The sequence below is a fragment of the Schistocerca cancellata genome, chromosome 4, assembly GCF_023864275.1.
Source record: "Schistocerca cancellata isolate TAMUIC-IGC-003103 chromosome 4, iqSchCanc2.1, whole genome shotgun sequence".
NCBI classification, from domain to species: Eukaryota; Metazoa; Arthropoda; class Insecta; order Orthoptera; family Acrididae; genus Schistocerca; species Schistocerca cancellata.
Window position 1 is genome coordinate 571,067,308 of NC_064629.1, and position 13,722 is coordinate 571,081,029.

Genomic DNA, 13,722 nt, shown 5'->3' on the forward strand with positions numbered 1-13,722 from the left:
AGTTCCACAGTGTGATAATAGCAATATGTTTTCTAACCTACAGAATTTCCAGAGATATTCACAATGTGATGAGTGTAACCAGTACAATATAGATTAGTCATCCGAATTTTCATCTTACTGTGCATATGAAAATTGTGTTATCATTTTCTATTAAATATTTGTCAACAGTTGTGAACTAATAATTAATAGAACAATACATATTAAATGAAATACACATTTTATATGGGAGTGTTATTAAAAGCAAACCTACCTGTATATCTTGGACGATATTCAAGGTATCACTGTCCCTTTTAACTTCATTTATATACTGAGCTACATCAACCATAGCTTCCTTTGCTCTTTCCAGTCCTCTGTAATCTTCATGATTCTGTTTATATACAAAAATGTTTCAGCATGAAAAAAATAAAAAAATGAATTTTCAGTACTAAAGGAAAACACAACAAATAATCTATGTAATATTCCAAAAATGGCTTACAATTTGTGTTTCACTTATAAGTTTCTCCAGAAGTAAGGGATATTTCAAGATACGCTGCATTGGCACAGACAGTATATCTCGTAGTTTAAACTTCCCTTTGTTTGCTTCTTGCTCACATTTCTATAAAACCAGAAAAACATTAAAGAAATTTCAGTCATTGCATACCTTAAAGTACATACAATCTAAGATACTAGGTATGAAGGACAACAAGTAATAGATGAGCTATTACCATCCTGCCAGCCTGTAAACTAAGCTATGGAACCAAGCAGCATTTGCATTTAATCAGTTGACAACTGTGGGCCTACTCAGTCCAGTGGCCTGTGGGCACTCAAATATGAAGGAAGGCAAAATTGTGCTTCACAGAAGACAGATCACGGGTGTCTGGGATTCTCTGTCTCATCTCAGAGAGGTGCACAGCTGAAGATATGCAAATGATATTCGTCTAATGAGATACTTTTCTTTGTCCCTTCACTACAAAGAGGTTTATGCAAGTTTGGTTCCAGTCATATAGGTGTCACAGTGTACACTGGTCTTGCTAATTGTATGGAATCAGGCACATTTATACATTAACAATTTTCATCTATGGTGTCCATTGAGACATCAACAACTTGCTTCCAGTCTAACAATCTTCTAGCAAACCAAGTGTACCCTCTAAACACAGCTTCTTCACTTTAGTATCATATACAAATTCCCACAATCTGTCATAATTAAACTTGAAAATTCTGGATCAGTATTAAAAACATCCTGGCTAGCAACCAGATTCCTTTTATTTGGTTTGTAGCACATGTGGAACAAAATGAAAACATTGCATGAAAAGTTCTGTCTTTCTGTGCACTACAGAAAATTTAACAAGCCACTGAAGTGCATTCAGTCAAGACAAAACACTTGTCTTTTCATCATTTTATACGTTTTACCACTACATACTATTAAATATCTTTAACACACCAGCTGTTCACACATTATGCCATTACAATTATAATTAACAGATAAAGTCTTAGCAGCTTTACCTCAATGATGTGATAGAAATTCACTGCATCCACAATATTCTAAACTACACAGTTCTTTTATTCAACAAAGGTGGTGCAACCTACAACATACCTGATATTGAATCTGATCCAAACTTTCAGACACACTATGTATTTAACATGATAAATTTATAAAATTTAATATGTCATGCTTAACCCTTGAGCAGATGCACCTGTGTAAAAAGTGCACCAACCACAAATACAATTGTTTTGCATGATTCCATTGTTGTTTCACTATTCCAAGTCTATAGCTATTCCTTCACTATTGTTTCAGCTAACACAGTGAAAAATTGTGGTGTCACATGTCCAAGTGAGCAGCAGTAATATAAAATAAACATTGAGCTAGGTGAGAAAAAATTTACAATCTGTGCAAGAAAATGACCCAGATTACGAACTAGCACATGATCTCATGATGAGGTATCTATGAGTAATTAGTAATCGAATAAGTGGTTGGCTGGCATCTGATGCAACTGTGCTGTTTAATACTTTGAATGGGTCATTATTGTGATGTAACACCTGTCCATAAAGATATACTGAAAGTTTATTTCATTATTGATTAATTCAACAGTGTTTTAACTCATGTAAATTTATTTTACTGTTGTTTAATTAAACTAAGATAAACTGTGAGTGTGCTTATACATGTTTACCCTGGTAACATAAAGACAGCTACTCTCTATATGTGTACAAGGTATGCCACATGCCTGCTCGTGTTATGAAAAATGACGCACCCGCTCGAGGCTTAATTTAATAACTCCTTGACAAGCTTTTCGTTTGTTTTTTTTGTAATGTATGACATATGTAAGAGACTGTCTCTTCTACAAAATTATTATGTCTCGTAATAAACATGATAATGCTGTCAGTGATAACTACTGCCTAAGATATGCAAATCATGACTTCTTGTAATTTAACAGGAAAGGCATTAGTAACAATTTATAAAGCTCTAAAGTAGTTCTTCAGCACACACAGAACTACACTATATCAGGCAGATGTTCAAATACTCTGACACTGTCACAATCAGCATCAATAATAATAATAATAATAATAATAATAATATTTTGAAAAATTACATGGCATCATCAGAGTCCATTCTCTGCTCTTTCTTACATAATTCTGTGCTGACTTATATCTCTACATCTTTTACCTTCATTTGTCAGTACGTCTGAAAGCTGTGCCCATACTACATTTCAGCACACATTCCATATGCGTGATTGGAACCACATACATTTTGCATTTGATGTGTGGGAATAACTGCATCATATGTGACAATTAACTAAAAAGAAAGTCTTGTGGAGTGGCCTAACAGATTCTCCGATATGCTTTCCTATACTTTCACTTTTAAATGATCACTCCACAAATTTCCTTTTTCTACCACAAATATAAAGTGTAACATAGGCCCATCAAGTAAAAAAGAGTATTTAGTTGGAATTAACAGTACACTCCCAACTCATAAACAAGGGAACTATAGCATTATATACTTACCAATCATGCATTTTTGTGTTCTGCTGACAGATGTTTCACAGGGGCCATTCCATGCCAACAGATCTAATTTTGGAAACAGTTCCCATGCAACCATCACAGATTTTGATGAAATTTTGTGAAAAAGTTCACACACATTCTCAATCACCTTTGGTAAAGTTTAACTTCCACAAACATATACATGGTGTGTCTAAAAAGTTTGGTGAATGGTGTCATATCTAAACGGCAATTTGGTGCATGTGTGCGTGCATGCACATGGGTATTCAGAGACTTGAGGAGAATCGATACATGGCATGCACTGCAGGTCACTGGCTGTGTAAATATACTGTGACCAGTTGGACGTAGTCAGTGTGAGAGGAAGTGTCACAGTGCAATGAAGCAACGTGTAAACATCAAGTTCTGCTACAAATTGGGGAAGACTGCAGTGGAGACACATGGAATGTTTGGTGCAGGTGTACGGAAGAGAAGCCGTGAGCAGAAAATGTGTTTATGAATGGTTTAACCACTTCTGTGAAGGGAAGGAAACAACTGAGGATGAGTCACATTCAGGTCAGGCATCGACAAGCAGAAGCCCAAAAAAGATCGAGAAAGTGTGACAATTGCTGGCACAAGATTGGCGACAAATGACTGATTGCGGAGGAATTGGACATTAGGAAGGACACAGTGCACACAGTCGTCTGCGATGATTTTGTTAAGCGGAAGATCTGCTCTCGATTTGTACTGCACAAGCTCACAGACAAGCAAAAAGCAAAACAGATGGAAACTGCTGGTGATTTCATTTCCATGTGCGGCCAGGATCCATTGCTTCTGAACACCATTATCACGGGAGATGGGACCTGATGCTACCAGTTCGATATGGAATCAAAACAGCAATTGATGTCATGGTGTTCACCGTCTTCTCCTCTACAAAAAAAAAAGCAGTCTGCAAAAATCCAAGGTGAAACACTGTTGATCGCCTTCTTCGACAAGAGCGGCATCATCCACAAGGAATTTGTTCCTGCAGGTCAAACTAATAATGCTGCATTTTACCAGTCCATTCTGAACCAATTGCTACAGCATATCTGGCGGGTTCAGCCAGAGTTTCGCAGGACTGGAAAATGGATGCTGCTCCATGGTAATGCCCTGCACACTGCGTGATCCGTGTGCGCCAATCCCTGGCCAAGAAGATGGTAACTGTTCTTGAACACCCTCCGTAATCCTCTGATCTGACTCCTGTGGACTTCTTCCTCTTTCCTTACTTGGAGGCGGCCATGAAAGGTGACTGTTGTGAGAACGTGAATGCCATCAAAGATCGTGTGACAGACGTTCTGTGATTGATCCCACAGGAGGCCTTTGCTGATAGTTTCCAGAAGCTGTATGAATGTTGTCAAAAGTGTGTTGTAGCTGGTGGTGACTATTTTGAAGGGCAATAAAGAACATTTGTTTGTGTCTTTTCTTTTGTTTATTGTCTGATAGTATTCAGCGAGCTTTTTAGACACACTACATAATACCTGCAGCACTATAATCGTTTGTTTGACACCATAGTACAGTTTCCAACAGAGCACCACTGAGCTTTCGGAAACTTTGAGACATAATATTTATGGAAATATTTTCTTGGAAAAAAAAAAAATAAAACTATGCCCTCTTGAACAATTTTTTGTATTCTCTTAAGTGGAATAATAAAAAAAGCTTTCATGAGCAATTTGCATAGACAAATAGAAGCAAAGTCAGCCAAAAAAACAGTATCTTAAAAAATGTGACATTTAGCTTTTCATATCTTCTGAAGTAATTGTGGGATAAACCTGAAACTTTGCAAGTAATAACTTACCAACAAAAGGTTTTACAATATAAGATTTGATTCCCCTATTGCTCTCCAATAGTTTACAAAATGAGAGTGAAGTTGACAATTTTTATAAAAGCTTTACAAGTGAGTATTTATAGCCCACTTTTACAAAAAAGTATTTTCTGCAAACTCTTTTACACCATTTTCATTAAAAAAAACCAAGTTCTAAACCACCTAAAAACAAAATTTTGTTTTGGAATGCAAGCATACAAGGCTCTCAAAAACAATGACAAGGTGGAGGTGCAATGAAAATACTATTCATCTGTCACTCAAGTATATTTTTTTATTGTGGTTTAAAATTGTTTAGCAGTGCATGGGAAGGTAATGTGGGCTTGAGTGAGGAAAAACTCGAAAAACTGCAAAAAATTAGTATTTTATTTTTTAAATATCTAAAGTGTGTAGCTCTACAAAATTCTTTTAATAAAAAAATGAAAGGGCATAAATAATCAGTAAAAAGGATACTATCTTGTTTTTTGTGTGTCTAATAATCTAAGACATTCACATTTTAGAAATTTAATTTTTTGGGTTACATCCTGTCAAGTGTTTTAGCCAAACAATCTGCCCTACGTGTGGTATTCCATGATAAACACATTCACAATCAATATTGCAGGGTATTTAATTCTCTATAACGAAGTGCACCTTGTGATTTTTAGGTGGTATTGAGTCTGTTAAACAGCTACAGGTTTGAAAGTAAGTCAGTATTTCAACACTTTTACATAAATATAATATCGCTAACTTTTTAACCGATTACTTTCACGCAGAATACATTTTAGAGAAAATATCTATGTTAACATGTACTTTAATGATTGGGCATATTTCTGTTTGTTTCATTCTTGTGAGGCCTTGTTCAAACGATCTGCATTTTATTGTTGTTTTTGCTGCATAGGATGTGAGTTGTCTGGCTGAGTGTAGCTCTTATGTGATTCATAAGATTATGCAAGGTTTATAATCTGATCTATATTTGAAATAATACAAGTTTTGATTATTTTTTGCATAACTACATACGTATATTTTTGTCATGTTTTATTCTGGTTTTATAAAATATGCATAATTTCATTCAGTTGCAGTTTTGTTGCAATTTGAGCCAATGATGTTTTAAACATAATACTTTTGTGATTGAACAGGAATGGACACAGAAGGGAACACCTTGCCTTCCTGCTCAACTGGACAAAGAGCTGGATCATCAATGTGTTATGTAATTTTCTATGCAAAACAAAAACAAAGCTGCTTTGAAAATTTTTACTGACCTGTATGTGAACACGACTTACTAGTCTAACACTCTGAAGAAAAGCTGGAAAATATTTCCAAGTTTGTCTCCACCATGAAGCTCTGCTGCTGACTCAATAAGATAGAAAAAAAATATGCTCTAGGTATCAGGACAGTTGAGACTGAAACAACAGATAAAGCTTGTGATCTGAAGAAGGAGGGGGTGGAGGAGAAGAAGCAGCTTGTTCGTAACATAAAGCCATGTCAAAAAATTTGTCCACCTTGCAAGACTGTATAAAATGAGTATCTGGAGGCTCATCATTACATTCAGATAGGGACTTCACACCAAATGAGTAGTTAAACACTAGCTTACCATCAATTGGTGTTTCATACCTGAAACGAACTGTAAGTACCAGAGCTAAGCATCAGTATGTGACGTGGACAATTCAAAAGGTACAGTGTGTGACTGGAAATCAAACTGCAAATGCTACAGGTGTAAATCAGCAGACGGAACAAGCCAGTAAAAGTAAGCAATGTGGAAAAATAGTGCTGACTATGCACATATGTTGACTGAATGCAGGGCAAGATGCAGGAATTCAGTCATAAAGAACAGAAACAAATTTTAACTTTGGCACCTGTAAGCTGGACAATCAGAGAAACAGCAAAACATTTTTTAGTATCAGAAAGAATGATGGAATGTGCTCAAAAGCTTATAGCACAGAAGGGCATTCTAGTATTTCCAGAAAATTGACAAAGAAAACAATTACCAGCAGAAGTCACAAGTGACAGTAAATTTTTTTGAAGATGATGAATTTAGTAGAGCATGCCCTGGAAAAAACAGTATGCCAGTTAGACTTCCAGAGACAAAGACATGCATGCATAAAGGACTGTTGCTCTGTAATTTGTGGGAAATGTATGTTTGTTAAAGGAATCAAAGTGGCCGGAAGTGAAGTTACAATAATGTTGTAAATTCGGATCAAAATGGTATGTAACAGCTGGATCAGCTGAAATGTATGCAGTTTGTGTTTCTATAGTTAAGCTGAATTTTAAGCTTACACGTTGCACAGCAGATGTTAGTGAAATTATAAGGAGCTTCTCAGCAGGGCAGTCTGTAGTCTGGAATCTAAGGAAGGCATACCGCATCACTGTTAAAAGTGTCCAGTACCAGAAGCTGTCGCATCAGCAGTTGCCAGCTACTGCATGCATCATGATCCACAGAAAATTAAAATAGCAATCAAAGTCCCTTCTTGAACGAACTATCTCGATGATATTGTTGTCATGGATTGTACACCTGTTGAACAGTTGGCATATTTAGGGTATTTATTTAAAGTGCTCACTGAAGCTTACTTAAATTGGAACAAGAAAACGTTCTCCTTCTTCCAAGACGAACTTGAATATTTAGGACATGTTATAAACACAAAGTATATTCATCCTGCAAATTCGCACTTGTCTGCAATTAAAGACCTGTTCCATAACATTAAGGATCTCTAAGCTGTCGTGGGGAAGCTTGTGTATTATATTAAATCCATTGTAAATGCTGTACAAATTGCTGCTCTGCTAAACTGGTCACGCTGGAAAGGTATTCCCTTTATGGGGTCCCACGAATGTCAGGACACATTTCAGCAATTAAAGGAGGCATTATTAAGTCACTGTAATTTGATTCATTTTGATCCAGCTAAGCCTGCTGTGTTGGCTGTGGATGTGTCTTCTTACAGGACTGGAGCTGTGTTTTCTCACAGAACTGTTTCTTCTGAAAAGCCCATTGCTTTTGCCTAAAAATCTCTCAACAAAGCTTAGTGTAATTACAGTCCACTTGAAAAAGAGGTGCTCACCATTATCTACAATGTTACCCTAGTTCCAAGCATTTGTTCAGTCAAAAGTTATGTTTCATTATTGATCATTGGCCTTTAAGGGCTTTGTTCAATCCATCCAAGCCTGCCCCACCACGGACAGTACAAAAATTGCAACACTGGGTTCTATTATTGTCTAATTATCAATACAAGTTTTTGTAAGGACCTCACTGCATAACATTTAAATGCTGACTTGTTGTCTCAGTTACCAGCCAGTATCAACACAGCATTTGCTTGGTTCTGAGGTATCATGTTATCAAATTGATACTCAAGATTTTGAAAGTCTTCAAAATTTTCCTCTTTTTTTTTGGGAAAATTGCTGGAGCAACTGCTTCTGATCCAGCTCTTTGTGTAGTTTTGCAATGCACATGCTGTGGGTGACCGAGTAGTTTGAAAGAAATTTTCCCACACAGTTGCATGTCACTACTTCTTACATTGTCACACTCTATCCATGTGGTGAGGTGTTCTGTAGCGGCACAAAGAAAATGATGATGCATGGGTTGTTATTCCTCATTCTTTCAAGTGGGGAGTTGTGTCTTTGTTGTACCACGGTCACTTGGGCATAGTTTGCACAAGTGAATATTAATCAAATTGCGTGCATATGGAGTATCGTCTCAGTTGAGTCACTGGATTCGTGATTTCCTCTCAGAGAGGTGACAGTTCGTACTGATAGACAGTAAATCATCGAGCAGAACAGAAGTGATATCTGGTGTTCCGCAAGGTAGTGTCATAGGCCCTCTGCCATTCATGATTTACATAAATGATCTAGGTGATACTCTGAGCAGCCCCCTTATTGTTTGCAGATGATGCTGTAATGTACTGTCTAGTAAAATAATCAGAGGATCAATTCCAATTACAAAATGATCTAGAGAGTATTTCTGTATGGTGGAAAAAGTGGAAATTGGCACTAAACAAAGAAAAGTGCGAGGTCATCCACGTGGGGGTACTAAAAGAAATTGGATAAATTTTGGGTATACGATAAATCGCACAAATCTAAGGGCTGTCAATTCAACTAAAAACCTAGGAATTACAATTAAGAGCAACTTCAATTGGAAAGACCACATAGCTAGTGTTTTTGTGGAAAGTAAAAACAAAGACTGCTCTTTGTTGGCAGAACACTTAGAAGATGCGACAAACCCACTAAAGAGACAGCCCTACATTACACTTGTCCTTACCTGGTAGGATTGACAGAGGACATCGAAAAAGTGCAAAGAATGGCAGCTCGTTTCGAGTTATCGGGCAATAGGAGTGAGAGTGTCACTGATATGATACGTGAGTTGGGTGGCAGTCACTGAAGCAAAGGCGGGGTGAGATCTATTTACGAAAATTTCAATCACCAACTTTCTCTTCCGAATGCGAAAATATTTTTGTTGACACCCACCTACGTAGGGAGAAATGACCGTCATAATAAAATAAGAGAAATCAGAGCTCGAACGGAAAGACGTAGTATGAAAATGGTTCGATGAACCCTCTGCCAGGCACTCAAGTGTGAATTGCAGAGTAACCATGTAGATGTAGAAGCAACACATTAAACATCATTCTAGTTGGCATGGCATGGATGCCTAAAATCTGCAAACAATATCTTATTACAATATTTGTGTGGAGCATCAGCCCACTCTGCTGCAAAGCTATTTCCCTCCGGATGGTGGCAACACCCCACTCTGCTGCAAAGCTATTTCCCTCCGGATGGTGGCAACACATACACACTGATTCCACATGTCTGTTTTGGAACACACAATGGTTTTAGTGACACTGGGAGCACGATGTCATCACACAAGATTGAGACATTCGTCTTACACCCTTGAAGGTTCCTCTGGGCTGCACTGGCGTCACGAGAATCAGCTGTGGCGCTCTTATGTCAGTGGTTCTGCTGCAGAATTTCTGCCCACAGACACATCATGCTGCTGGGGTATGCCACAAACAGCTGTCATAATGCCCCTGGAGTTCCACCTGCTGTCCCCTCTTGACCACAGCACCTCCCCCCCCCCCCCCCCCCCCCCCCCGGTCATAAACTGTCACATGACCCAGCAATACAAGTTGATGGTGCAGAGGTTTGGGAGCAGGGGGAGGGATGTGGTATTGCCTGAAGAATGAGGTCCCAAGTGAAAGCTAGTACCTCATGATGGAACCACAAGCTAAGGATAGTCACTGCCAGATGCAGCCATGAATGAGACACATTGACCAAGACACATTCCCAAGAGGTTCCGTACGCTGCTGCTGCTGGAAGCCTACTTACGTCAGAATGCAGTTTCTCTTGCCCTGCTCTGTGATAGCTGACTTTCATAGCAGCTCTCCGTAGTTCTAATCCAGGCAGTGAGATAGTATTGTTAGTCAGAACTGTGTACCAGAGTTATAGGTGACTGAATGTGATTGTGACCGTCATTCTGTATTGTTCAAAGTTATAAACAGTTATTGAGTTCTGTAAAAGTACCATAAATATAAAGGGTGATTATAATTAATGTTAAACTTTCAAAACGCTGTAGAAATAACACCACTGTTCAGAATGATGTCAAATTGCAATGGAATATTACTGGAGAAGGGGGAAAACGTATGGCAGAATAAAAAAAATAGTGTGAAAATTGATTAATAGATGGCACTGTATGTGTCACAATACGTAAATGAAAACACCTGTCATGCGCACGACCCATTGAAGTTGGTATAAACACGCCGAGTACATAGCTTTTCCTCCTTTCGCGTCTGCAACGTTCGCCATGACTGTCGCAATGCAGGAGTGTGCTCTGCTTGTAAAGCTGTATTACTAGACTGATGACCATGCACGCATCACTCCGCAGAAGTTCCAGACACTGAAGGGTTTGAAACAAGGTGTTGGCCCAATGACTGCCATGGGTCTTGAGAAAATGATTCAGAAATTTGAAAAGAAGGGTTCTTTTGGTATGCAACCTGGTAGAGGGAGGAAATGAATTGATTTGGCGTCAGTGGAAGCAGTGGCCACAGCAATGCAGGAGGAGAAGAGTGGTGGTGTGCAAATGTGTAGTGCATGGAGAATTGCCTGAACATTGGCCTTACACATGGCCGCGCGCATAAAATAATATAAAACATCCTTCGATGTTATCTATTCAAAATTACCTATGTGCATTAGTTGCTTCCTGTTGACCTGCCAGCAAAAGAGACCTTTGCTTTAGAATTTCTTGCTCACATGGAAGTGGACAATGATTTGCTGCAGAAGATTTTGTGGACAGATGAAGCCCACTTCCACCTGACAGGATATGTCAATACATAGAATTGTCGAATAGGGGCAACGGCAAATCCACAAGCACATCAACCAGTACCACTTCATCCTGAAAAGGTCAGTGTGGTGCAGGTTTACAGCATCATTTATCATAGGGCCATATTTTTTCGAAGAGATAGGTGCTTCTGGTCCTGTTATCTGTACCATCACTGGTAAGCAATATGAGTGTCTTTTGCGCAAAGATGTCATTCCAGCTCTCCAACAGTGTGGATGGGATCATTTTTATGCAAGTTGGTTCACCTCCACACATTGCAAATCCAGTTAAGCAGCTGCTGATGTGCCATTTCGGAAATGCTAGAATTATCAGCCGCCATTTCCGTACAGCCTTGCCGTCCCGATCACCTGATCTTAATCCGTGTGGCTTCTGGCTGTGGGGCAATCTGAAAGATGTGTTCAGTGTTCCGATTACAAACTTAGCTGCACTAGAGGCATGTATTGTGCAACACATTCTGAACATGACCCCAGAAACACTTTGAACAGTTGTGGAACATGCTCTTTCTTAATTTCAACTTGTTAAACAAAACAGTGGACACCATACTGAACATGTTTTGCACCAGTCACACGGAAATTAATAATCCAATTTTATTTTGATTCATGCTTTTTATGTGGTTTTTTGCTCGAGGACAGTTAAAGACCAATTTTTCCAATCCAATGTGGTATGACCTTGCCGTGGTGGATGGGCTTACGTAACTAACAGTATCATAATTGTACACCCATGCACACTGAGTAGTACAGTTTGTTTAACGTCAAACATACACCTTAGGCATAGTTGTATGATTCATTTGGGATTTGTAGTTGACCACTATTAAATTATGATGCTACATTTTGTAACCATTTATTTTTCTTCTGCTAAATTTTTCCTCCATGCTCTGATAATATTCTGTTACAATGTTGCGTCATTCTGACCAGTGATGTTATTTCTACAGTGGTTTGAAAGTTTAACTATAATTATAATCACCCTGTAAAATTGTCATTCATGTGGACATGGATTCTATCCAAGTATTCAATATTAAGGGGTTGTACTAAAGTGAACTACCATTCTTTATTTGTGTTGTAAGTCCCTCTTGGCCTCCTCCAGAAGTAAAACTATAATACTGTCATCTAGGCTTGCTATGACATATATCAAACTTGTCATTCTATTATTTCACTTTAAAATAGAGAATAATAAGTGAGGACATTATTCTGAAGATAAATATATGTTGAAACACCGTAATGTGCCATTATCAGAGCTGCTGAGATCATATGAACGTCATATAAATTTATGAAATTATAAAATTTCATTTAAGTAGTCCAGGAGCATAACTTATTATTCAAAACTTCAATATTTACAATTTGATTATGGAAATGTAGTTGGATTTGCAAAACCCAGTTTTATTTAATGTAAAATAACATAACATTAATATGTAACTAAGGTGCATACGCTTCCCATTCTGGAACATTACTGCCTAAAATTGTAATAATTTAAATCTATTGCCAATTTTTTAGTTCTTTAATTTTTCTGTAACAGAAAACATACATTTTTATTCAAATTTATATTTCGCTTAAAACGAGATGTAAACTAAAATAACTGAAATGACGTAAGACGTTTCTAGAATGTTCTGATGTGTAATAAGAAAGTATATACAGTTGTCAAAAAAAGGTGCACTATACACAGTCTTTGTTCACACTTCCTTGTACACACTTCTTTGCAAGCAGTTCTTTTTATCTTAGTAATGAGCTTACATTATTGTTCACAAAAGCTTTTTAAATTTTTAAGTAATCCCTCAATATTCTTGGTTTCAAAACTTTAAAATTTCAGTACATGCATTTGCCACTTAAGGTGCAACACGCGACTTAATTTGTTATGATTTATGAGAAAACTTTAATCAAAGCATAAAGAACAATAAATCATGATTAAATGAGAACAAAGTTAAAACAGCCCAGCACCTCTGAACAACAAGACCATTCCACAGATATCAACAATTGGAAGATGACTATAACAATTGATTTTATATTCTGTATTGAGCACCTGCTTTCCAAATGAAAATATCAGGCCCCATACTAGCAATTATTTTTAAATGCGAAGGGAGTGTTTCAAGCACCATCAATGACATCATATAAACTGCAGTATAATTCTCCTTGTGACATTCAATAGCAAACTGATGAAACCTCTAAAAAGTTCAAGTAGCTTAAGAGTAAAAATAAGTTTACGATCCTAAGAGAGACCTCTTCTAGCTTTGGTATAGGACAGTTAATAAAATGTATTATCAGGCTCGGGACCTTGTGGAAAAAAACCTTTATCAGGACTGGTTTGCTGTTTAATGAAACTCTTTGTCGGTCTTGAGATTCATCAGTATGTTTGTTTCACATTAGTCATGAACTACGCAAACACAAAATATGAACTACTTTAAACACGAAACAAACTAGCACATCAAAATAAAAATACACACTCAGAATTTCCATTAAGATGATGACCTCTTTTCCACAAATTGTCATGTAGATTGTTATGAACGTCACCAAAATTTATACAATGCTATTGAAGGCAGTTTATAGGCTGTGTGTTGCAACTGTTCTTCAACAATTTTACTGATATGATCCCCAGTACCTTAGTAGTGTATAGGTATAGTTAAATTTTGAAG

General features: G+C 37.5%; 1 protein-coding gene across 1 annotated transcript in view; it reads right to left on the reverse strand.

Annotated features, from left to right (window-relative positions):
- Positions 1–13,722, reverse strand: part of LOC126184588 (protein vav) — a 163,635-nt gene that overhangs the window by 69,602 nt on the left and 80,311 nt on the right. The window contains exons 7-8 of the mRNA XM_049927024.1: positions 476–595; positions 251–367 (exon numbers count right to left, since the gene is read on the reverse strand). Coding sequence (XP_049782981.1) covers positions 251–367; positions 476–595 — 237 coding nt within the window. The remainder of the gene's footprint in view (positions 1–250; positions 368–475; positions 596–13,722) is intronic.